The sequence below is a fragment of the Durio zibethinus genome, chromosome 21 (assembly GCF_047325235.1).
Source record: "Durio zibethinus cultivar Kanyao isolate XHJ-2024 chromosome 21, ASM4732523v1, whole genome shotgun sequence".
In the NCBI taxonomy this organism is placed as follows: domain Eukaryota; kingdom Viridiplantae; phylum Streptophyta; class Magnoliopsida; order Malvales; family Malvaceae; genus Durio; species Durio zibethinus.
The window spans coordinates 763,833-788,587 of NC_143182.1; the positions used below are offsets into that span (position 1 = coordinate 763,833).

The 24,755-nt window shown below is 32.4% G+C and overlaps 7 protein-coding genes and 1 non-coding gene across 9 annotated transcripts; 7 read left to right on the plus strand and 1 right to left on the minus strand.

Moving 5' to 3' along the window:
• The first annotated feature begins 130 nt into the window (after positions 1 to 130).
• On the plus strand, positions 131 to 202 carry TRNAW-CCA (transfer RNA tryptophan (anticodon CCA)). The gene has a single exon. It is a non-coding gene; the product is annotated as a tRNA-Trp (tRNA).
• Positions 203 to 1,431: 1,229 nt separating this feature from the next.
• On the minus strand, positions 1,432 to 4,262 carry LOC111304541 (uncharacterized). 2 transcript variants are annotated; one of them, XM_089750472.1, is made up of 2 exons: positions 2,283 to 4,262; positions 1,432 to 1,948 (listed from the first exon to the last, which is right to left on the minus strand). In XM_089750472.1, exon 1 carries the CDS (start codon positions 3,474 to 3,476, stop codon positions 2,346 to 2,348), a length of 1,131 nt encoding a protein of 376 aa, XP_089606598.1. In that variant the 5' UTR covers positions 3,477 to 4,262; the 3' UTR covers positions 1,432 to 1,948; positions 2,283 to 2,345. The 2 variants fall into 2 exon arrangements, with proteins under 2 accessions (XP_089606598.1, XP_089606597.1); XM_089750471.1 differs by having other exon boundaries at positions 2,277 to 4,107.
• Positions 4,263 to 5,122: 860 nt separating this feature from the next.
• Positions 5,123 to 5,820, plus strand: LOC149512734 (uncharacterized). Its single transcript, XM_089750473.1, has one exon. The coding sequence runs from the start codon at positions 5,220 to 5,222 to the stop codon at positions 5,817 to 5,819; it is 600 nt and encodes a 199-aa protein (XP_089606599.1). The 5' UTR covers positions 5,123 to 5,219; the 3' UTR covers position 5,820.
• Positions 5,821 to 5,966: 146 nt separating this feature from the next.
• LOC149512735 (uncharacterized) lies at positions 5,967 to 6,975 on the plus strand. Its single transcript, XM_089750518.1, has 2 exons — positions 5,967 to 5,979; positions 6,086 to 6,975. Exons 1-2 carry the CDS (start codon positions 5,967 to 5,969, stop codon positions 6,847 to 6,849), a joined length of 777 nt encoding a protein of 258 aa, XP_089606644.1. The 3' UTR covers positions 6,850 to 6,975.
• A 5,738-nt stretch (positions 6,976 to 12,713) lies between these two features.
• LOC111305846 (uncharacterized) lies at positions 12,714 to 13,769 on the plus strand. The gene is made up of 3 exons (XM_089750519.1): positions 12,714 to 13,248; positions 13,316 to 13,373; positions 13,703 to 13,769. The coding sequence occupies exons 1-3, from the start codon at positions 12,714 to 12,716 to the stop codon at positions 13,767 to 13,769; spliced, it is 660 nt and encodes a 219-aa protein (XP_089606645.1).
• A 2,337-nt stretch (positions 13,770 to 16,106) lies between these two features.
• On the plus strand, positions 16,107 to 17,085 carry LOC149512736 (uncharacterized). The gene has a single exon (XM_089750646.1). The coding sequence runs from the start codon at positions 16,313 to 16,315 to the stop codon at positions 16,868 to 16,870; it is 558 nt and encodes a 185-aa protein (XP_089606772.1). The 5' UTR covers positions 16,107 to 16,312; the 3' UTR covers positions 16,871 to 17,085.
• Positions 17,086 to 21,429: 4,344 nt separating this feature from the next.
• LOC149512737 (uncharacterized) lies at positions 21,430 to 22,610 on the plus strand. Its single transcript, XM_089750515.1, has one exon. It carries the CDS (start codon positions 21,599 to 21,601, stop codon positions 22,262 to 22,264), a length of 666 nt encoding a protein of 221 aa, XP_089606641.1. The 5' UTR covers positions 21,430 to 21,598; the 3' UTR covers positions 22,265 to 22,610.
• Positions 22,611 to 23,143: 533 nt separating this feature from the next.
• LOC149512738 (uncharacterized) lies at positions 23,144 to 23,998 on the plus strand. Its single transcript, XM_089750832.1, has one exon. The coding sequence runs from the start codon at positions 23,186 to 23,188 to the stop codon at positions 23,714 to 23,716; it is 531 nt and encodes a 176-aa protein (XP_089606958.1). The 5' UTR covers positions 23,144 to 23,185; the 3' UTR covers positions 23,717 to 23,998.
• Positions 23,999 to 24,755: the final 757 nt, after the last annotated feature.

Sequence of the window (24,755 nt, forward strand, 5' to 3'; positions counted from 1 at the left end):
ATTCTTGATTTCCACAACTTGATTGATGGCAGGAGGCCCTGGTTTGATCATGCTGTGTGTGTGGGGCCACGTAGCTATGGCTGAATTTGTATCATTAGATATAAAAATATTATCTAGATCCCATTAACAAGGATCCGTGGCGCAATGGTAGCGCGTCTGACTCCAGATCAGAAGGTTGCGTGTTCGATTCACGTCGGGTTCAATTCCTTAAATGATCCTTCCCTTTTTTATTTTTATTCCAATTTTCAGTTTACTTTCATGCGGCGAAAGACATTACCCGGTATAGGATGTGAAGGGCAACAGATCCCCGCAACTGCAACGCTGCAAAATTATGGTGCATAAACGATAGACAATGGAGTAGGGACTAGGGAATAAATGCTTCCTTTTGGACCGTGCCAGTAGAAAAAGAATGGGCACGGTTGACTAACCTAATGACAAGAAAAAAAAGAAAAAAAACACACACACACACACAACATTTTGCTGCAAAATAGAAAATGCCAACTTGAAATATTTATAATTATCTGCAGATAGCATTGGATATGGCGTGGTTATCATCCAAGTTAAGTTGGGAAGTTGTCAGGTTCTGAGTAGAATCATCATATCACTTTTCTGCCAGATGATGAACGCTAGCAACCATAACCGCTTTGTTAAGTCTATGATGTTAACCTATTTGAGCCATTGACATGTAATAAAATATCAGACTGAAGAAACGTTCGAGGTGGATGTAACTTCACAAAACAAAAATTAAGAATATAGTTTAGTCTCTGAGATTTTAATATTTTACAATGATAATGGCTGACATTATCCAACGCAAAAGGGAATAAGATGCAGACAATTGAGCAAGCTGGGGGAAATGCTCCATAATTTGATCAAATTATATATTTGACAGGGATTTCCAAAACGATTAAATGTGATATTTCATTGATTTTGTTTGCTGCGAGTCTGAAACGGTGCACTCCTTTCACCTATGGACGAACCTTAAATTATAAATAGGGAACCACATATCAATTTATTAAATTAATTATTTTATCCTTAATTAATTTTTTTTCTAAATTAAAATATTGATTAATTTTTACTTATTTTTTATTAACATTGAAATTATTATATAAGTAAACTTTCCTTAAGTGCTAACTTTTTTAATAAATAAAATATTGATTAATTTTTATTATTTCCTTATTAACCTAAATTTTGGACTATAAGTAAGAATTATATCATAAACTAGGTTGATTAAATATGGTAAGAAAGTTATGCAACAAGTAAGAGCTTTGAGTGCAAGCGAGCAAGAGCAAACACATAACAGAACTTGCTCGTGAATCTAGTTTAAGAACATCCGGTATTCAAGCTTGATGCTCCACAACTTAACCTCATGTCATGCATGCAAATGTCACATGAACTTGGCTATGGGACCATTGAATCTCTGGTACAGCACGATGATTATGAAGACCATTAGATTAGGATTAAATATTGCAGATAATACAGTGCATCTATCCGCAAACTGAAACATAATTAAGCTTTTAAGCAAAGGGGAAGCAATCTGCCTGGCTATTCGACCAGCTTTGATATCAGCCATAAGGAAAACCAAACTGTTCTACAATGATTTGAAGAACAATACAAGTCAGAAAATCTTCCGAGCATCTTAACCTGTAGTATGAATGACTCGTACATTGTGGAACACCAGGCTTTGAAGACTTTATTAGCTCCTGAAAATAAACTTTCCTGATGTACTGAATCATACAACCGACGGATAACCGATTCACTAAACTCTAATAAAAAAACCATATCCATAGGTAGCTTCCGTTTTCATCTAGTCAAAATGGAATTATATCACATATCCTTAGCTGCATGCTGAATCCTACATCATCTTACTCAATAAAAGTAAAAGTTCTGTGTCATCTACAAAATTGTCAGGATTTCTTCTTCATAGCGAGCAGAGAAACAAATGAATAACCTGTAATAGAGGCCAACCAGTAGGATAACTTAGAAATCAACACATGCTTCCCCATCAGACACAGGAAGAAAAGTGTACTGACAAGGATATAGTAATCTAATATCAAACCAACAGTGTTCCTATGTCTAGATAAAATATTACAATTACGACAATACAAATTTCTCTACGACTAATGCACAATTATAAAATTAAAGCTACATTAGTCTAGAAAAAAGGAAGCAAAAGCTACAGCAGATCAAGTTGCACACTAATCCCATCACTAAGGAATCAACAAAAAAGAAACATGAAAACTGAACTAAATCCGTAAACATCGCACCAACTAACTTACACTTACACATCCGTAGGTCCGTAGCCAAAGGATTGAAAACCCAATTTCCGTTATTGCATGTAATCCATCTCAAGACTCCGGTGAGGGCATTCTTTTGGGCTTCTTCTTCCTCTCCGAAACTGCCTTGGCGAAAGCTTCCACAATCCTCTGCTGTGACTCCAATATCATCTCAGTTCTCTTCATCTCCATCTCCATCCTCATCGTCTCTATCTCCCTTGCCATCTCCATCTTCATCTGCTCCATCCTCACAAACCCATCTCCCAACACCTTTATAGCTGACACCATCTCCGTTACCGCATCTCTCTCCCTCTTCCCTGACGCCGCTACTTTCCCTGGTGTCTCTTCAAATCCCCTCAAAACCCTAGTCCCATAGGCCGATCCGGACCCTGACACACCAAAATTACCCTTATTAGGGTGAGGATTCGCGGTAGGTTGAGGGTTGGAAGTAGGATTTGCACCGTATTTCTGATCCATTTTTCCATAAAATCTTGGCCCTGGCTGCGCTATACTAACTACAGTAGGAATCCTAATCCTAAAGCCACCGCTACTACCGCCGCTGCCACCGCCACTACCGCTGACACTTCCACCACTGTTTCTAATCCCATTTCGGTACAACTTTTGTACACTTCTCGTATTAACGCTTCCATTCTTATACCCATCCTCGTAAAAGTCTTGATCTTGGTCGTCTTCTTCGTCTTCATCATTTTCCTCATCTGGGCTATCCGAATTGTAATCGGATTTCACATTAGGTCCCTTTTCCATAGCGTCCATGCGCTTAAAGTGGACCCAAGAAGAAATAAATCTCGAAATGGGCATGGATCTAGCCCGCTGGATCTCTGTTCGATACCGCTTTCGGAGCTTCTCCATCTTGTGGCGGCACTGCACGGCCGTTTTAGGAGGCGTCGCCATGGGGCAGCGTCGAGCCACTGCGTCCGCCACTTCTTGCCAGTGTGTGGCCTTGAGGTTCCCGCGACGAAGCGTGTACCATTTGTCGCGGTACGCGTCTATTAAGGCAACGGTTTCATCGTGTGACCAACAAGGCGGTGGGAGCCGCCTAGGGTTGGGTGTGACGGTGGTGGTTGCTGATGGCGTAGATGTGGATGTTGGCGGTGCTGGGAGAGCCAGCGGCGGTTCTGATGGTGGTGGAGACGTGTTCGATGGTAGGTCCTGTTGGGGTGAGGGAGAAGATGGGTTCAACATAATCGAATATTTCTGGTCACAGAGTAGGCTAAGGATGTTGGGCGCGTGGTAGATTGGGGTGCTGGATAAGGGAAGCGGTGCACTTTAGCAAGACGGATCCGGGGCTGCGAGGAAAGAAAACTAAGATAAGGGGAGGAGGGGGAGGAGGAGAATAATTGTGGAGCGGGAGATAATGTTGGGCGTGGAGGAGAGGTGGAGGAGAAAGTAGGGTTTGGTGACATATTGATTGGTTGTTTTAGGGGGTGGGGGGGTTGGAGGGGTGTGCGGCTGATTTTGAGATCTAGATGGATGAGGCCACCGCTTAGGTGTGCGTGAGTGGGGGGGCTAACGTGCACCGGGGGGGGGGGGTGGTGCGTGATAAGTTGCGCACCATCCTATATGACAAAGAGGTCCACCTCCTTTTTTTCCTTCTGACTTCAATGGCGCCCATTTCGATCTAATCTATCATTGGTTAAAATTTCATGTTTATCATGTTTTTGTGGGTATTGGGTAACCCCACCGCAGAGGGTGGGATTTTGGGTGCGGCTCTGAGCCTTGACTTGGGGGAGGTTGATTGGGTGGTGATTGGCTGTCAAGGCCATTTTTGTTTTATTTTTTTTAGGCTCCCTGTCTTTGGTGGTGGTTTTTCTGTTTTACTTGAGGTTTAGGCTTTAGGGTGGATATTAGCGTAGCTGGTATTTAGCATTAGTGGGTTTCTTTTTCTTTGTGTTTTTTGGTAGTGGAGAAAGAGACAAATATGTTTGGCGAGAAGCCGAAAAAGAAAGCATTTTATGCTCGTTGGCATGTGGATAATGGCAAGCCTTTAGAACCCGTCACCTGCCTTTTAATTCAACTTGAGTATTTTTTTACTCTCCGTTTAGAAGATAGAAGCATTTTCCTTCTTGGTCCTTGGTAGTTCCATTAATGGAGAAAGGCATGTGGTTGGGCTGCAATGTACCCTATCAGCAATTAAAATGGAAAAAAATCCAATTAGCAAAAACAATAATATTAGTAACTACAAAAAGAAAAACAACTCCAAAACAAAATCATATAATTTCTTAACTTCCCATCTCCTCTCTTTATTTCGGTTTGATGGTGGAGGGAGGAAGGAAGCATTGCAAATGTTATTTTACTGTAAATTCCATCATACTAGAAATTAAGGGCTTTGCTTTGATCAAACAAAGGGTTCAAACCCAGTGGTCCAACAAATATTGGACACTGGGTTGTCTATATTGGCACTTGGCAGAGGGATTGGAGCATTTCCATGGGCCTGCCTTATTGCAGCCCAACCGTTACTTTCCTAAGTTAGGCCGTGGCTATACCCAAGTGCCCTTTGCCTCTGTACTTTCTCTCAAAACTAAAGAAAAGTATTTTTCTCCTTTCGGTAGACTGAGAGGAGAATTTCGATCAATGTTTTAAATTCCCTCTTTCCTTTCCTTTATAATTAATAATTTACGATTCAAATCTTTCAGATTTTTCAAGTTTCTTTTATGCTGCTTTCCAGCTTTCAAAAGTAAATTAATACTAGTAATAGGAGCAGATTGATCAAACGTAGGCATAATTCTTTGTTTCTTGCTTACATTTTATTCCAATATGCTCGTATTGTGAAATTCCATTCCCACTCCAACGGGCAACTGTTCACGTTTCCCATGAATCTTCAGGATTACGAATTCAATCATCTAAAATATACTACGACGTTCCCTCAAAAACTAAAGCTGATACTGCATTTTGTCGGATTGCTAAGGGCAACAAAATCAAGTAGAAATGGAACCAAGATTGTTCGAAGCGGCTCGTTCTGGAGATATATCTGCATTTCACTCATTACTCGGGGAAGATCCATTTCTGCTTGATCGAGTTGCCTTAAATTCAGTCGATAATCCTCTACACATATCAGCATTGACAGGACAAACAGAAATCACAACAGAACTTGTGAGCAGAAAGCCGGCATTCGCCAGGGAGCTAAATGAAGATGGTTTTAACCCGATGCATGTCGGTTCGGCAAATGGGCACACTGAAATAATACGAGAGCTTATGAGAGTTGGATATGATATATGTCTTTTGAAGGGAAAAGATGGTAAGGTTCCACTTCATTGCGCGGCTCTAAAAGGGAGAGTTGACGTTGTTAAGGAACTGATTTGGGCTTGCCCTGAGTCTATTAGAGAAGTGACTGCTTTGGGCCAAACTGCTCTTCATTTGGCTGTGAAGAGTAACCAGATTGAAGCTGCAAAGGTCTTGATTGAGGAGGTGAGGAGGTTACAGATGATGGAAATTTTGAATTGGAAAGACAAGGATGGGAACACCATATTACATCAGGCAACCTTCAACAGACAACATGAGGCAAGTGCAGTTCTTTCGACTAGTTAATTAATTCATATTTTCTTATTTATTTCTTTTGCTTCCTTTTCGATTTATTATATTCTTTCATTAGATATTGGTGTCTCTTATCTATTCAAAAACCAAGTCTGCAGCATGTGAAATCACCAACATTGTTTATTTCTTATTGAATCCTGAATGCCCATATATTGTTTACAAAATTATATAAATCAGTACAATCCAAATCGGTTCGCCGCTAGCTGCACTGATTTTCCATTTTTGTTTACATCCAAACCAAACTGGTTTGCAGATTATAGGTTTGTTAATTGGTCAAGAAGCAATTGTTTCTGGGGTTAACGTAAATGCCATGAACTCAAGCGGATTCACACCAAGGGATGTCCTAGATCTTTTGCTGCAAGCTGGAGGTGATTTTTATGATATTCGTATTTATCAGATGTTTCAGCAAGCTGGAGCTGTGAAAGCCCGAGAAATCACAACAGACTCTGCAGCTTATTTTCAAACTCAAGCAGAAAGCTTTAACAACACGCAAATAGTGCGATCTTCTTGTTCATGGAACCTATGGAAGGAACTGATGAAAGAGGTTGCGGAATCATCAACCGAAACTCAAAATGCACTAATGGTTGTTGCAGTCCTGATAGCAACGGTCACATACCAAGCAATTCTTAGTCCTCCGAGTGGTTTTTGGGAAGCAGATAAAAGAAAATCCTCGATCATCAATGTTCAGAAGAGAACTATGCTGCCTGGAGAGGCTGTCATGGCTAGCGACCCTGAAATCTTTGCTGTGTTCACTGTTTTTAATGCAATTGGTTTCTTTGCATCACTTGCCATGATATCTCTCCTGACCAGTGGATTCCCTCTCAGGGCAGGCTTACGGCTTGCCATACTTTCAATGACTGGTACTTACGTAATAGCTGTAATCTATATGGGTCCAACCAAAATGAGAGAAGTATATATAGTGGTTATTTTTATGGGTCTTCTTTTTGTTGCGGAGTTGGTACGGTTCACCATGTGGCTGCTGAAAAAATGGGAAGTTGCTCCAGAAACAAGGAGACGGCCTTAGACTAATTAATGGAAACCAGCTCTACGAATAAGTTTAGAATTTTATTCTTCTTGTATTGTGCGAACATAACAACTTGTTCTTTACTATAATTTTTAAAACTCAGAATTTTATTTGGTTTGTGTATCAAGTAACTGCATTTCATTTAATTATTTCTGTTGTTCTTCCCCACATGAGTTTCTATATCCTGTTACTTTCAAAAAATAAAAAAAAAAAAAAGGAAGAAGAAGAATACATATATTGAGAATCTGAGTTATCAGTCTGTTATATATGTCATCAAGTAGCAATAGAGGCTGCTCAGTATTCCTTTTAGTTTCATGCCTTATCTGCAGGAATCAGTATTACCTCCAACTTATCCTAGAAAGTGTCTTGCTATTTTCATTACTATTCCTTTTTCTTATTTTGTTGTGCTGCAAACAAAGACGGCTTATATTGACTGAAAGACTCATTCAATTCCAACTTTAATCTACGGTTTCTATTTATACTTTGAATAAGAGCAGTTCCAGTATTTTTCAATTTATTTGGTAAGACCGATGGTACTTAAAAGCACTGGCAAGAGCTGGTTCAAATATTTCCAAAATGAGGAAGACAGAGACTCGCCTCGCGACCTCCAAAATCATCTCCTAACAGTTGCCACCCTCATAGCTGCCGTGACCTTCCAAGCAGGGGTGAATCCTTCCGGTGTTGTATGGCAAGATAATGGCAATGGATATGACATATTGCAGGCGGAGCTATTTTATGCATCTCAACCACCAGCCTTCTATGTTTTCTTGATTTCTAACAACTCTTGCTCTTTCGGCTTCAAAACTTGCCTTTCCATCTTTAAGTTATTGTTGCCACGATTTCAATGTAGGTGACTTATGGTTTGCAATATTTGCTGTTATTCCGCGTGAATCACTGAAGTTTCATTATGCTACGGCTACAGCTACTGTGCCTTTCATAATTCAGTGCTTGATTAGATGTTCAATAGGTTAGGAAAAAATAGGTGATGGGAAGAAAGAAACATCGTTTTGGTGTCCATCGTAGCAGATACGCACGGGAGGCTCTTCAAGCTTTACTCGGCCATTAAGTAAATCAAACATGGGTTACACCCAACGTGAAATGAAAGTTGGTAGATACTTGTGAAAGGAAGTGCTAAGTGGGCTCTAAGCCTTACTGGGCCACAATAGCTGCCTGCTAGACCTTATTATTTTAATCGATTCATAGTCACGCTTGATTGGAACATCTCGTCCCTTAATCATTTTTCAAATTTGTACGCCTTGCTCTGACACTGGCTTGAAAAACTTACTTTGTCATCATTTTTTTGACTCTTTCTTTCAAACAATTTTAAAAAAATAATTAATTGTAGGCTCTCATTAAATTGGAAGACCATAAGATTTTGAGGTCAACATTGTTTTTTATGAAAATACAATTTAAATTATAAATACAATCCAATCAGTAAAGCATGAGTTGTCAATTTGTATAACAATGAGTCATCTATACTTAAGGTAGTTGTCATATGTCATATTATCTGTCATTAAAATGCTGAATTTTTTAGTTTTATAATCAAATTAAATCATGATAACTTTAAATATTAAAAAAATAAGAATGTAATTGTCACAGAAAGTATAACACATTATTTTTGCTCAATTTAGACTGGAAGAAGAATTTGAGATGGAATGGAATGTTGTTGTGGACTTCAGCTAAGTTAATGTACCTTTGTTTTGGAAAAAATTTAAATGTACTTTAAGTTCCAAGTTAGGGAAATAAAATTTCATACTACTTTGGTTTGAGAAAAAAAAAACTCTTGGAAGTTCTGTCACGATTTTTTAAAAGGAGAATTATCATGTATAAAGTACACACTTTCAACACTGTAATTTCAGCTATGTCACACAAAATGGAGGATCTAAGAATTTATTTTTAGAATATTTATTTATTTATGATATATAAAAAAAATTATAAACAAAAATTTAAAATAATATATTACTATATTATTATAATTATTAAAATTCTCACTTAAAAAAAATAATTATATCATTCTTAATATTATCAAATACATTAATTTTTAATATATAAATTTAAAAATCATTTTAAAAAATAAAAATTCATAATAAAATTTTTAAAATGTTCAAATAAAAAATAAACCTTCAAAATTTTTTTATTTTTTGATATCCATTAGCATCTCATATTAATCCTTGCGTCGGCATCTGCATAGAAAATAAACCTAGCATTGTCCTGCAAATTGGTTTGTTTAGTCAATGATTTTAACTATTTAATATTTCCCACTTCCTTTGTAGTTTGTGCATTACAGCAAAGCAATCTGACTTCTGCTTTTGCGAAACAGACCGCTAATAGGTGACGGTGAGAAACAACCTCTGTTTGATGGAAAATTTTGAAGTAAAACATTTTGAGTAAAATTTATGAAGTTTTCTATTAAAATTATTTTATTAAAATTTTTAATAAAAAATTTACTGAGAAGATTTATAATATATATATATAGTATTTATTTAACGATTAAAATTATATTAAAATTTTTATTAAAAATATTTATTTAAAAAATATATCAAAATTTATTATTATTTTAAATATATACCTTTGATTTTTATAATAATACTTTTAAATTTATCAATTTTATTTAATCAATATTAATAAAAAATTTTACAAATTTCACTTAAAATATTTTATCTAAATCTTTTCTGACACTAGTCATAATTTCAAAGTCCAAACAGAAGAGCTAAATCCAATCTCCATTCCAAATTAACCAAATTTAAATTTGGTCCTAAAAGATGAAAAGGAAATCAGATTAATTATCTAACTTGATTCAAGTTAAATTGTCTCAAAACAAAAAACTTTTTTAAAAAAATCCTGAATAAATAAATATTTACAGTACTTTATTTATTTATTTATAACTTTTTAGCTAACTTCCTCCCAAATTACTAAAACTTTCTTTCCCCATGCTTTGATCATACCACAACAAATTAAACAAATAAAGTGAAAATAAATTATTAATTACCACAAGGAGGCTAAATTAAATTTTAAAAGTCTCCTTTTGACTTTAACTTAAGTAGTCACAATAGAAGATAAATATGAACCAAAATCAAAATTAAGTTTGATTAATAGTGGGCCTTCTTCACATGTAGTAGAACTTTTTGTTCCAAGTTCCTATAATATTGCAAGACACTAAGCAATTCGATGGTATTGGCTAGAGTCATTCATGGATTAGATTATATTCATATTTAGTATTAATAATTTATATATTTATTTAAATTTAATTCGATTCAAAATATTGAATTTTAAAATATTTCAAGTTCCGTTCAAATTAAAAAATAAAATTTAAATTCATCAATTAAATTTAATTTATATAATAAAAAATAAAAACAAAATAAAAAATAAAAATTTGCACATATATTTGTATAATAATAATATTTTAATTAAATATATTTTATTTGAGTTATATCGAATTGGGTTTTGATTTTTTTATCCAAAATTTGATTCAAAATTTAAATATATTTAAAAATTATACCAAACCCACCTAACATATTTTAATTTTTCTTTAAACTCTTTCAAAATTTAAACGAACCTTCAAACTTGAACAATTAACTCAAATTTTAACAAGTTTAACATTGACCAGTAAAAAATGATTCAATCAATTCTAATAAAACTAGTGTAAATCACATTATATGGATTTTCTTTTCTGTCCAAAGCAAAATATAATCAAGGCATCTTTTGACAGCAAATGAATTTTTTATTTAAAAAAATTAATAAAATAAACCAATAATAACATGGTAGTGTTAGTCGATAAGCACAACACCTTGAATAAAATCATAAATTAATTATCCTGTCTATAGCTAATGGCTTTGTTGACATGAAATGAAGCTCCGGAAAAAAAAAAAATCAAGGCTGATATAAGATTAAAGGCATACGTTATTAATGAAACAAAAAGAGGTCAAAGAGACCCACCAATTTAAATATTGACAACAAAACCAGCCAATTCCTTATAAAAACAAAGACTCATCATTCAGTTCATATATATAAATATATTATTTCCTAAAAAAATTAACTTATGAAGAATAACGTTTAAGTCAATGTCAAGAATATTTATATATTTTTTCATATTTTAATTAATAATTGGAATTTAGATAGTTAGAATAGAATATTTAAAATAATCGTAAATTGAAAATCAATCTGCAACTTTCAATAATAGAATTATCACCTCTTCAATTATCCCAATCGAGAAATCTTGATCATTAGTATTACATACTCGTTTTACATTTCTCCAATTTGCTTGATTCAGATGTTCAATAGGTTTAGGAAAAAAATAGGTGATGGGAAGAAAGAAACATTGTTTTGGTGTCCACCTTAGCAGATGCGCACGAGAGGCTCTTCAAGCTTTTGCTCGCTATCAGCTACGTAGGGAAATGAAACATGGGTTACACCCGATGTGAAATGAACGTTGGTAAGATAATTGTAAAAGAAAGTGCTAAGTGAGCTCTAAGCTTTCCTCGGCCATCCTAGCTACCTGCTAGACCTTATTATTCTAATCGATTCATAGTCTCGCATGCTTGGGAACATCGGGTCCCTTAATCATTTTTCAAATTTGTCCGCCTTGCTCTAACTCTGGCTTGAAAAACTCACTTTGCCTTCATTTTTTTACTCTTTCTTTCAAACAATTTATAAAAAAAAAAGTTTAATTGTAGGCTCTCATTAATTTGGAAGGCCATAAGATTTTGAGGTCAACGCTTTTTTTTTTTTTTTGGATAAAAATACAATTAAAAATTATAAATATAATCCAATCAATAAAGCATACGCAATCAATTTGTGTAACAAAAAGTCATCTAAATTTAATTGTAGTTGCCAACAGTCTTATTATCTGTCATTAAAATGATAAATTTTTTAGTTTTATGATCGAATCAAATCATGATAATTTTAATTATTAAAAAAAATTAAGAATGTAATTGTGATAGAAAGTATAACAGATTATTGTTGCTCAATTTAGATTGGAAGAAGAGTTTGATATGGAATAGAATTTTGATGTGGACTTCAGCTAAGTCACTGTGCGGAAAAAATTTTAAAGTACTTTAGTTCTAAGTTAGGGAAAAAAAATTTTCAAACTACTTTGATTTGAGGAAAAAAAAAAAAAAAAACTCTTGAAATTTCTGTCACGATTTTTTAAAAGGGGAATTATCATGTGGTAAGTATACGCTCTTAAACACTTTAATTTCCGCTACGTACCAACCAGGAGGTAGTGTCGAAATTATCTTGATATTTCATGGCTATTAATTTTGAAATGAATATTAGATATAATAGATAAATACATATTTGATATATATACAAATATAATTAAATATAATTACTTGTTTAGTAAAAGTGAAAGTAAACATTTAATTTGAATTATTAATTATTGAACAAAATCACAACTAGAAAATTTTTCGTTTTTATAGCATAAGTTTTTTAACATATCAAAACAAAAATTCTTTTTAAGAGTTGAATAATGCCTGCAAGATTACTCTCATTTATTTTTTTTAATTGTTTTTTTGTGAGAAACTTTTCTCTTTATTTTTTTATTGCCGAATGTCATAATTAATAGTATATATATATATTTTTTGTGAAATGAGCGGCATTTTCATGTTTTATTTCATACTCCAAAAGTAAACTGCCCAATACAGTTAATTTCGTTGGATTATACCCACCCATTTAGAGCGGTTATCCCAACAAGTTAATTTAAAATGTAAATCGTGATCACCAAGCCCAAACTTGTCCTGGTGTGGGAGAATCATCTCGTTTTTTCATTAGTTCATGTCATATGTAAAAGCTTCATCTCCATGTTGAATATATATATATACCAATTGAAGAGCAAAGATTCAGCATTGTCCTCATTGCTTAAGAAGATGGTTAGCCGTTTAAGCACAGGTAAGAGCTGGTACAAGCATTTCCAGTATGAAGAAAACAGAGACAAGCCTAGCGATGTGCGAAACGTTATGTTAGTAGTTGCAACTCTCATAGCTGCCGTGACCTTTCAAGCTGGGGTCAACCCTCCTGGCGGGGTGTGGCAAGAAAATGACAATGGACATGTAGCAGGCAGAGCTATTTATGCATCTCAGTCACCCGCCTACTATGTTTTCTTGATTGCTAACACTATGGCACTTTCTGCCTCAATACTTGTAATCATCTCTCTCACCTACAGATTTCCTTTCCATTTTGAAGTTATTGTTGCCACAATTTCGATGATCGTGACTTACGCTTCTGCAATTTTTGCTGTTACTCCCCGTGAATCTGTGAAGTATCGGTATGTCATAACTGCAGCCTCTGTGCCTTTTATAATACGGTTTTTGATTCAGCTCTTCAACGTTGAATTCAGAAAACAGGAAGGAAAGATCACCGCCGGTATTTCCCATGGAGGGGACGAGAATGGCCTGCAGGATTGTTAGTTTTCAGCACATCCGGTTACATCAGAATTAAAATGATGAGAGACTATTTATTTGTATTTCAGTTTCACTGTGGTATCTCTACAATTATAGCGAGTTTAACGTCAGTAATAATGAAGAACCGTTCAGAAAATGAAAAAGTTGCTTCAAGCCTTCAATTCAATTTAAGCTTCATCTTGTTACAGCACACAAAACGGCCAATCTAAGAATCTTTTTGGAAATATTAATTTATAATACATAAAAATTAAATTATAAACAAAATTTCAAAATAATATACTATTATATTATTACAATTGTTAACAACGTCTTAAAAAAATATAATTGTATCATTATTATTAAAAATTTTAAAAGTAGTCATAATAAAATTTTTATAGTGTCCAAACAAAAAATAAGCCTGGAAATTTTTTATTTTTTCAAATTTGAAATTTCTATAAGCAATCCGGCATCAATAGTTGCTTCCGCCTCCGCATAGAAAATAAACCAAGCATTGACACGCTAATAGGTTTGTTTACTCAATGATTTTAACTAATTACTATTTCCCGCTTCCTTGGTCGTTGGTGCACTGCAGCAGAGCAATCTGTCTTTTTCATCGCTGGCTTTGTGGATTACCACAAGGCAATCTGATTTATGCTTTTGCGAAAAAACCGCCATAGGTAAGAAACAACCTTTCCTTAATGGAAAATTTTAAAGTAAAAAATTTAAGTAAAATTTGGGAAATTTTTTATTAAAACTGATTTAATAAAATTTTTAATAAAAAATTTAAATTGATAAATTAATAAAATTTAATGAAAAATTTCATAATATGTATAATGTTTATTTAATGATAAAAATTTTATTAAAGTTTTTATTAAAAATATTTATTTAAAAAATATATCAAAATATATTATTATTTTTTAAATATACATTCATGATTTATAAAATAATATATTTTAATCTATCAACTTTAATTTTCAATTCTAATTTTTATTTAATTAATATTAATAAAAATTTTCCTAAATTTCATTTAAAAATTTTATATAAATCTTTTCCCAAACTTATTATAATTTCAAAACCAAAATTTAAGGGCTAAATCCAATCTCCAATCCCAATTAACCAAGATTAAATTTGATCCAAAAAACTCCAACGAAATCAGATTAATTGTCAAAGCCAATTCAATTTAAATTGTCTAAAAAAAACTTTAAAAAAAGCCTGAATAAATAAATGTTTACAATACTTCATTTATTTACTTATTTATTTATAACTTTTTAACTAATTTCCACTCAAATTGCTAAAAGTTCCTTTCCCCATGCTTTGATCATACCACAACAAATTAAACAAATGAAGTGAAAGGAAATTATTAATTACCGAAACTAGGCTAAAATTAGGTTTTAAAAGTCTCCTTTTGGCTTTAACTCAAGTAGTCACAAGAGAAGAGAAGTATGAATCAAAATCAAAATTAAGTTTGATTAATAGTGTATCTTCACATGCAGTCAAACTTCTTTTTTTTGTTTCCAAGTTCCTATAATCAAGTCATCTTTTGACAGCAAATGAACTTTTTTATTTAAAAAATCAATAAATTAAATCAACCACAGCATGGTAAGTTAAGAAAAGCATGCACATTGCCAGTCAATAAGCACAACACCTTCAATGAATCATAGATTAATAATCCTGACTATAGCTAGTGGCTTTGCTAACATAAGATGGAGCTCGACAAGAGAAGTCATGGCTGACATAAGATTAAACACGTATATTATTAACGACACAGAAGAAATCAAAGAGACCCACCAACCATCAATTCCTTATGAAAATAAAGGCTTATCATTCACTACATATATATATATATATATATATATATGTATATATATTATTTCCTCAAAAAAATTTTAAAAAAAATTAAAGAAGAATAGTGTTTAGTTCAAGGTCATGAAAATTTATAAATATTTTCATATCTTAATTAATAATTGAAACCCATATAATTAGGATGAAATATTTAGGGTGACCACAAATTGAAAATCAATGTGCACCTTTTAATAATGGAATGATCACCTCCTCTATTATCCCAATTCAAAAATCTTGATCATTAGTTTTACACTCTCATTTTACATTTCTCCAATTTACTTTGCAGTGCTGTTTATTTCCAGAGCAAGACTTTGTCGAAAAGCTTTTCAATTGTTTTCAATCAAATTAAAACTGAAAAAGTAAAATTACTCATAAAATAATCAATAGGATTAATTAATGTATGAATCAATAATGATATATATATAAGAAATTAATTAAAACTACTAGTATATAAAGCTTTCATACCATGTCATATATATATTCACTTGAAAATTATAATTCCATCTAATTATTGATAATATTACGTACATACGATTCTCTTTGTTTGCATGAATTTTATTGTCCATTTTTCAGTGAGTTGCTTGCACATGAGATACTTAAAAATGCTTTGATAATTCTCGATAATATATATATATATATATATATATGATCAGACATTGTATATATGATTTATAGCCTTATTCTTAGTTGACTACATTGACCATAAACTAAAGATGACAAATCGAGAAATACAAATCATATAAATTATCTCTTGGTAGTGGAAAGTGGACGTGTCTATCAGGCTTTGTCCGAATTAACAACAATATCGACAATTGTAAAAAAAAAATAAGGAAAAAAGTAATCACGTTCTTAAAGACGAAATCAGACAACAAATGGGCCCGATGGCGTATTAATTTTGGTAAGTTGGATTATTAATTTAGAACATTGTAAAAAAAATTTTTGGGGGCCGTGCCCCTGCCCGCTTGCGTCCACCGTGGCTGTTATGGTCCAAAGATCGATGAATCTAATTTTGTCCAAACAAAATAATGCAACGGGCACTGATGTTTGGCGCGCTGTGATCAATTGCCCGTGCACTGTAAAAGCTGAATTAAGACTCCGCGAAACCCAAGCTTTTCTGGAGAATCAAATCTAATTAATACTTTGTTTTCTCCCTTAATTTCCTTGTTTTCTTCTTATATATCCCCATAAACAAAAGTTTCATATATCCAAATAAACGCAACCCTTTCCAACTCGTTAAATTCTATATGTGCTTCAACCAAAGAGAATATATACCATTCGAAGAGCAAAAATTCAGCATGTCCTCATCGCTTAAGAAGATAGTTAGCCGATTAAGCACAGGCAATAGCTGGTACAAGCATTTCCAGTATGAAAAAAACAGAGACCAGCCAAGCGATGTGCGAAACGTTATGTTAGTAGTTGCAACCCTCATAGCTGCCGTGACCTTTCAAGCTGGGGTCAACCCTCCTGGTGGAGTGTGGCAAGATAATGGCCATGGACATGTTGCTGGCAGAGCTATTTATGCGTCTCAGTCATCAGCCTACTATGTTTTCTTGATTGCTAATACTATGGCACTTTCCGCCTCAATACTTGTAATCATTTCTCTCACCTACAGATTTCCTTTCCATCTTGAAGTTGTTGTTGCCACAATTTCGATGATCGTGACTTACGCTTCTGCAATTTTTGCTGTTACTCCCCGTGAATCTGTGAAGTATCGGTATGTCATAACTGCAGCATCTGTGCCTTTTATAATACGGGTTTTGATTCAGCTCTTCAACGTTGTATTCAGAAAACAGGAAGGATAGATCACCACCGGTATTTTCCCTCGCAAGGACGGGATGGTCGGCAGGATTGTTAGTTATCAACACATCCGGTTACATCAGAGTTAAAACAATGAGAGAGTATTTATTTGTATTTCAGTTTCACTGTGGTATCTCTACAATTGTACCCAGTTAAACGTCAGTAATAAAGAAGAACCGTTCAGAAAATGAAATAGTTGCTTCAAGCCTTCATTTCAATTTAAGCTTCATCTTGTTGCAGCAATCTAAGAATTTTTCTGGAAATTTTAATTTATAATACATAAAAAAAATTATAAACAAAGATTCAAAGTAATATATTGTTATATTATTACAATGGTTAACAACGTCTTCAAAAAGATATACTTGTATCATTATTAATATTATTAAATGAATCATTTTTAATATAAATAATTAAATAAATATTCAACATAAAATTAAAAATTTTAAACGTAGTCATAATAAAATTTTGAAAGTTTCCAAACAAAAAATAAACCTTTAAATTTTTTTTTTTTCAGTTTTGAAATTTCTATAAGCATTCCGACATCAATCGTTGCTTCCGCTTCTGCATAGAAAATAAACTAAGCACTGACATGCTAATAGGTTTGTTTACTCAATGATTTTAACTAATTATTATTTCCCGCTTCCTTGATAGTTTGCGCGTTACAGCAGAGCAATCTGTCTTTTTCACCACTGGCTTTATGCATTACAGCAAAGCATTCTGACTATTGCTTTTGCGAAACAAACCGCCCGTAGATGAGAAACAACCTTTCCTTCATGGAAAATTTTTAAGTAATAAATTTCAGTAAAATTTGGAAAATTTTTAATAAAAATTTTAAATTGATAAATTAATAAAATTTAATGAAAAAATTTATAATATGTATAATGTTTATTTAATGATAAAAAATTTATTAAAGTTTTTATTAAAAATATTTATGTAAAAAATATATCAAAATTTATTATTACTTTTTAAAAATATACTCTGATTTATAAAATAATATCTTTTAATTTAATTAATATTAATAAAAAATTTCATAAATTTTATTTAAAAAATTTCATAAATTTTATTTAAAAATTTTTATCTAAATCTTTTCCCAAACTTTTTATTTTGAAATTTCAAAACCCAAATTTAAGGGCTAAATCCAATCTCCAATCCAAATTAACTAAATTTAAATTTGATCCAAAAAAATTGATTAATTATCAAACCCGATTCAATTTAAATTGTCTAAAAAAAAAAAACTTAAAAAAAATTCTGAATAAATAAATGTTTACAATACTTTATTTATTTATAACTTTTTAACTAATTTCCACTCAAATTGCTAAAAGTTCCTTTCTTCATGTTTTGTGTCACGTCAACCGTTTGAAGAGAGCGTAAGTAAAGCATTTTAATTTCATATTAAACATGAAAAAAAATCACTAAATATAAAAATATTAACTATACACACTCTAATAAAACGATTTTAAGAGACAAATAATAATAACTGCGTGGCACTTTATTCATAACAAATTAAACAAATGAAATGAAAGGAAATTATTAATTACCGAAAGTAGGCTAAAATTAGTTTTTAAAAGTCTCCTTTTGACTTTAACTCAAGTAGTTACAAGAGAAGAGAAGTATGAATCAAAATCAAAATTAATTTTGATTAATAGTGTATCTTCACATGTAGTTAAACTTGTTTTTTTCCAAGTTCTTACAATTAAGGCATCTTTTGACAGCAAATTAACTTTTTCTATTTAAAAAATCAACAAATTAAATCAATCACAGCAAAATAAGTAAAGAAATGCATGCACCTTGCTAGTAGATGAGCACGACACCATTGAATCATAAATTAATAATTTTGGCTATACCTAATGGCTTTGCTGACATAAGATGGAGCTCCGAGAAAAGAGGTCATGGCTGACATAAGATTAAAGACGCACGTTATTAACGAGACAGAAAAAATCAAAGAGACCCACCAACGCAGCAATTCCTTATGAAAATAAAGGCTCATCATTCCCTTCGTATATATATATTATTTCCTCAAAAAAACAATTAATAAAAAATAGCGTTTAAGTCAAGGTCATAAAAATTTATATCTATTAATAATTAAAATCCATATAATTAGGATGGAATAATTAAAGTGATCGCAAATTGAAAATCAATGTGCAACTTTTAATAATGGAATGACAATGGACATGTTGCAGGCAGAGCAATTTTTGCATCTCAGTCATCAGCCTACTATGTTTTCTTGATTGCTAATACTATGGCACTTTCCGCCTCAATACTTGCAATCATTTCTCTCGTCTACAGATTTCCTTTCCATCTTGAAGTTATTGTTGCCACAATTTCGATGATCGTGACTTACGCTTCTGCAATTTTTGCTGTTACTCCCCGTGAATCTGTGAGGTTTCGGTATGTCATAAATGCAGTCTCTGTGCCTTATATAATACGGGTTTTGATTCAGCTATTCAACGTTGTATTCAGAAAACAGGAAGGATAGATCACCGCAGGTATTTTCCCTCGCAAGGAGGAGAGTGACCGGTAGGATTGTTAGTTATCAACACATGCGGTTACATCAGAATTAATTGTTAGGTGGAATTAAAATAATGAGAGACTATTTGTTTGAATTTCAATTTAACTGTGGTATCTCTATAATTGTGTAGCCAGTTTAATGTCAGTAATAATGAAGAACCGTTCAGAAAATGAAGTAGTTGCATGTGTGGGCTTTGTTTATGTAAAAATTAAGTTTGTAAAATAATTAATTAAGAAGATAAAGTGTGTAATTTATTATGTGCAAATTAATAAATAAAGTACTGTCTGCTTTGGATATTTCAAATTTCTTTTAAAGGGAGTGTGCTTAACATATATTTTTTTGCCAAACGTGCTTAATGTATCTGCATAATTGTTACTGTATCAAAAAATAAATCAATGACAATCTGGGCTAGCAAATACATGCACCTTATCAGTCAATAAGCACAACACCTATAATGAAATAATATATTAATAACCCTAGCTATAGCTTTGCTGACATAAGATGAAGTCCCGGAAGGAGAAGTCATGGCTGACATAAGATCAAACGTGTACATTATTAACAGAACAGAAGAAATCAAAGCGACCAACCAACCTGGCAATTTTTTATGAAATCAAATAACTCATGAAAAATAATATTTAAGTTAAGATTATGAAAATTTATATATACTTTTATACTCTAATTAATAATTAAAATTCATATATTTAAGATGAGATATTTAGAGTAATCGTAAATTAAAAATTAACCTGCATCTTTTAATAATAAAATGATCATCTCCTCAATTATTTCAATCTAAAATTTAATCATTAGTATTACACTCATGTTTCACATTTCTCTAATTTAATATGCAGTGGTATTTATTTCCACAGCATGACTATGTTGAAAAGCTTTTGAATTGTTTTCAATCAAATTAAAATTATTCATAAAATAATTAGTAAGATTAATTAATGTATAGATCAATAATGATATATATAATTAATTAAAATTACTAGTATATAAAGCTTTCATGCCATGTTTAATTATGATATTCTATCATCATATATATAGATATGTATGTAATATATAATGAACCCCTAACTTGAAACTTATACTTCCATCTAATTATTGATAATATTATGAACATTCGATTCTCTTTGTTTGCATGAATTTTTATGGTCCATTTTTTGGTGAGTTGCTTGCACATGAGATACTTAAAATTGCTTTGATAATTATTGATAATATATATATATATGATCCGTCATTGTATATAAGTAAAATTATGATTTATAGCCTTCTTCCTAGTTGACTACATTGACCATAACATAATGATGACAAATTGAGAAATACAAATCTTATAGATATATCTTGGCAGTGGCGAGTGGAGGGGTCTATCAGGTTTTGGCGGAATTACCTAAAATATTGACGACTGGAAAAAAAACAGAGTAATCATAATCACAGTCGTTGTTATGGTCGAAAGATCGATTAGATTGGAATCTGCTTTTCATTTTGTCCAAACAATTAGTAATGCAAAGGGCAAGGAACACTGAAGTTTGGCGCGTTATTGATAATTTGTAATTAGAAGTATAAATGAAATATTAGTATTTATAAATTATTAGAGTTTTGTTCGAATAAAATTTAATTTTAATTTAGTTATTGTTAAATTAAGTTTGAATTTAAATAATTAAATTTATAGATCAAATTAAATTTAAATATTTTTATATTTGATTTAAGTAATTTATAAATTTAATTAAAATTTTATATTTTAATATATTTTAATTATTTTAATTAATAAAATATTCAGATTTCAAGTTCAAGTTTGATTATAAATAATTTAATTTTTATCGAATATTAAAATCGAATTTATTTTTATGTGTTAATATAATTTAATCGATTGAGTTTGAGTAGTTCAATTTTAATTTTAAGTCGAATTTGAGTTAAAAAAATAACATTAAATTAAATTTATATTAAATTTTGAATTAAATTCGAATTTAATATTATATCAACTCAACTTGATCGATTATACTACTAAATGTGATCAATTATTGGTTCGAGAGATTATAAAAGCTTAACTAAGACTCAGCAAAACCCAAGCTTTTCTTGAGAATCGAATCTGAATAATACTTTCTTTTCTCCCATAATTTCCTTGTTTCCTTCCTTATATATCCCCATAAACAAAAGCTTCGTATATCACCAAATAAAAGCAAACCCTTTCCAACTCTTTAAATTCTGTACTTCAACCAAAGAGAAAATGGTTGGCACTTCTTTCAAGGACTGGTGTCGATTTTTTCAGTACAATGAAGGTACTACAGAGGAGGATGAAGTGAAGAATAGAGCCGAGGCACGCAATGCTCTCTTAGTAGTTGCGACCCTAATAGCTGCTGTGACCTTCCAAGCAGGGGTTAACCCTCCTGGCGGCGTATGGCAGGAGGATAATGAGACCCAAGCTGGGGCTAACCCTCCTGGGGATAGCCGTGCAGTGCAAGAATCATGTAAAAGGGGTGAATATAAACCAGGCACAGCTATTTTTGCTTGTGAATCATCAGCCTACTATGTTTTCTTGGCATCAAACACCCTAGCCTTTTCTGCAGCGGTACTTGTTATTCTGTCTCTCATGCATAAATTTCCTTTCAAGTTTGAAATACGGGTTGCAGCTATTTCAATGATTATAACTTATGGATCTGCTATTTTCGCTGTTACTCCGGAGGATTCGGGAGACGAGTATGAAGATATCACGAAGTTTCGATTGGTCTTGATTATAGCTGCTGCCCCTTTAGTAATGCGCTGTTTGATCCAGCTATTCGTTAAGTTGAGAAACAGGGAACCAGAGCCTCCATGTTTGATCCGGGCGTTTGCCAAGCCTAGAAATAAGACAACAGAGGCCATGAGAGACGAAAGTCTGCACGTGCAAACTTAGCTCGATGGAGAAAATGAACGTTTAGGAAGACAATCACAAAGTTTGAAACTGAACAACTCCATAAATATATGTTATGAGATATGGTTTGCTGGTTTCTTATGACAAGATAAAAGAAAATATTAAGGAAGACATTAGACGTCTTTAAAAAAATGGAAATTATCAAATATATATAGTTTTGTAAAAAAAAAAAAAAGTAAAAATAATTGTTTTTTAAGTTTTACTAGAGCATGTGTGGCTATGGTTATGTAAAAATTAAGTTTTTAAAATAATTAATTGAGAAGATAAAGTGTGTATTTTGTTATATATAAATTAATAAATAAAGTACCGTGTGCTTTGGATATTTCAATTTTTTATTGAGGGTGCTCAATATATTGGTTTTTTTTTTTTTTTTTGGGCATTATGTGCTTAAGATATCTGCATAATTGTTACAGTATCTTTTATCCGGTCATTTTGATCGCATCGAAAGTCGGTGCTACTTTGCAAAATTTTCTTTCACATATATAAATCAAGAGCAAGGCTAAAATCTGGAGAAAATAAAATATTATTACTCGAACAAAAATATTTCTTAACATATAGCCCCAAACGGTGAGAAAGGAAAATTTATTTCTAAATCAAATTTATCAAGAGATAGAGAATATACAAGAACTAGAAGGAAATATAATATAATTTAAAATTATCTTCAATATTGGTCTATAGGATAAATTTTCTTGATTCATTTCCCTGAATTTTCTTCATTTTTCTTGACACCTAATCACATAATTTAGAGTAATTAATTTAATTGATATGGCTAATAACTCTCTTGATAACATTCCATTTTTGTCTCTCTGATCGATCCCTAATTACTTCAATAATTTCATCAACCATCATATATCAATTACCCACTTCTATATTTAACTCCTTTAATGAACAAAAAGTTAGGCAATGAACAAACTCAAAGAACATTGTTATTGCAAAATCAGAAAAATGGCTAGCCCTTCTTTGAGCACAGGCAAAAGTTGGTTTAAATATTTCCAGTACGAAGAAGGGCGGGACTCTCCTAGCGATGCTCGCAACGTTCTCTTGGTAGTCGCTGCTCTGATCTCCGCCGTGACTTTCCAAGCGGGTGTCAACCCTCCTGGCGGAGTTTGGCAAGACAATGAAGATGGCCATGTTGCAGGCAGGGCCATATACGCCGCTCAAAAGCAGGCCTTCTATGTTTTCTTGATCTCTAACACTCTGGCTCTTTCCTCATCCATTCTTGTTATCATTTCTCTAACATATAAGTTCCCTTTTCATTTTGAGATATGGGTAGCCACGGGTTCCATGATTGTAACCTACGCATCATCAGTTTTCGCGATCACGCCTCGTGAATCTGTCAGGTTTCGGTTCATCTTGATGGCAGCCGCTGTGCCTTTTTTAACCCGCTGTTTCATTCAGATGTTCAACAGGTGCAGACTCAAATTCTCCACCTAGTACAAATTTCGATAATAATGGAGGAATGGTCTGCTATTTTTAAGATGTTAGAATGATCTAATTATAGATATATATATTTCTCTAAGCTTGATGTCTGTTGATGTTAGTATTATAGTCATAGATAAATGGAATGAACATTTGAATTGGTAATCTGCTCTAAATAATGTAATAATAGATAGGCGCATAAGGCTATTCTTGCTCGAGACTAGTTGGGCTTGCTTATAGGGTTCCTGAGCTGGGGCCCAAGAACTATTAGAGTGAATGAATGTGGTCGTAGCTTGGGCTAATTAATATTGAATGCGGCTCTGTTTTTGTGCTCTTCTAGTTTAACAACCATTGGACGTCTAGAGTCAAAAGTATCAAGTACTATACCCTACAGCCTGTTCAACTGTTCCAAATATTTGACCATACTTAGATGAGGTTCTCTTCACTTTATCTCAACCAAATGAGAAAAATCTTGGATGCAGAGATGACTCTTGCTATTTTACAGGTTGCTCGATCGATAATTTTTCTTTTCACTTAATTATATATAGCATCCAAAGTAGACATTACCTGGGGCTAATAGTAGTTGCCTGTGAATCTATGTCCTAAGCTAAAATTTGCAGGATCATTTCTACTCCAGCAGAGTAGTTGCCTATGGTTGTACATGTCCCATGTCCCCTCCAAAAGAATATAGACAAAAGTGTCAAATTGAGCAATTTGTCATCTTTACCGAAAATAACCACAAGAAAACAGCATTGTTTCTGTACAAAATTGTTTTGACACCTCACCTAATTCTATCCCCACATCCGAGTCTTTAAATTTAGTAATTTTAATCATGATACAATGATATAATATAAAAATAATATAAAAAATTATATATATTTTTAAAAAATATATTTAATATTTATTCACAATGACATTAATTTTGATATGATATAACTCATATAGTATATAATTAATTCATTTAAATACGTGATATGATATAAATAATAAGTTTAATTTAATTTTATTGTATGAGTATACATTTTATTTATTTTAATTTAATATAAATGTATAA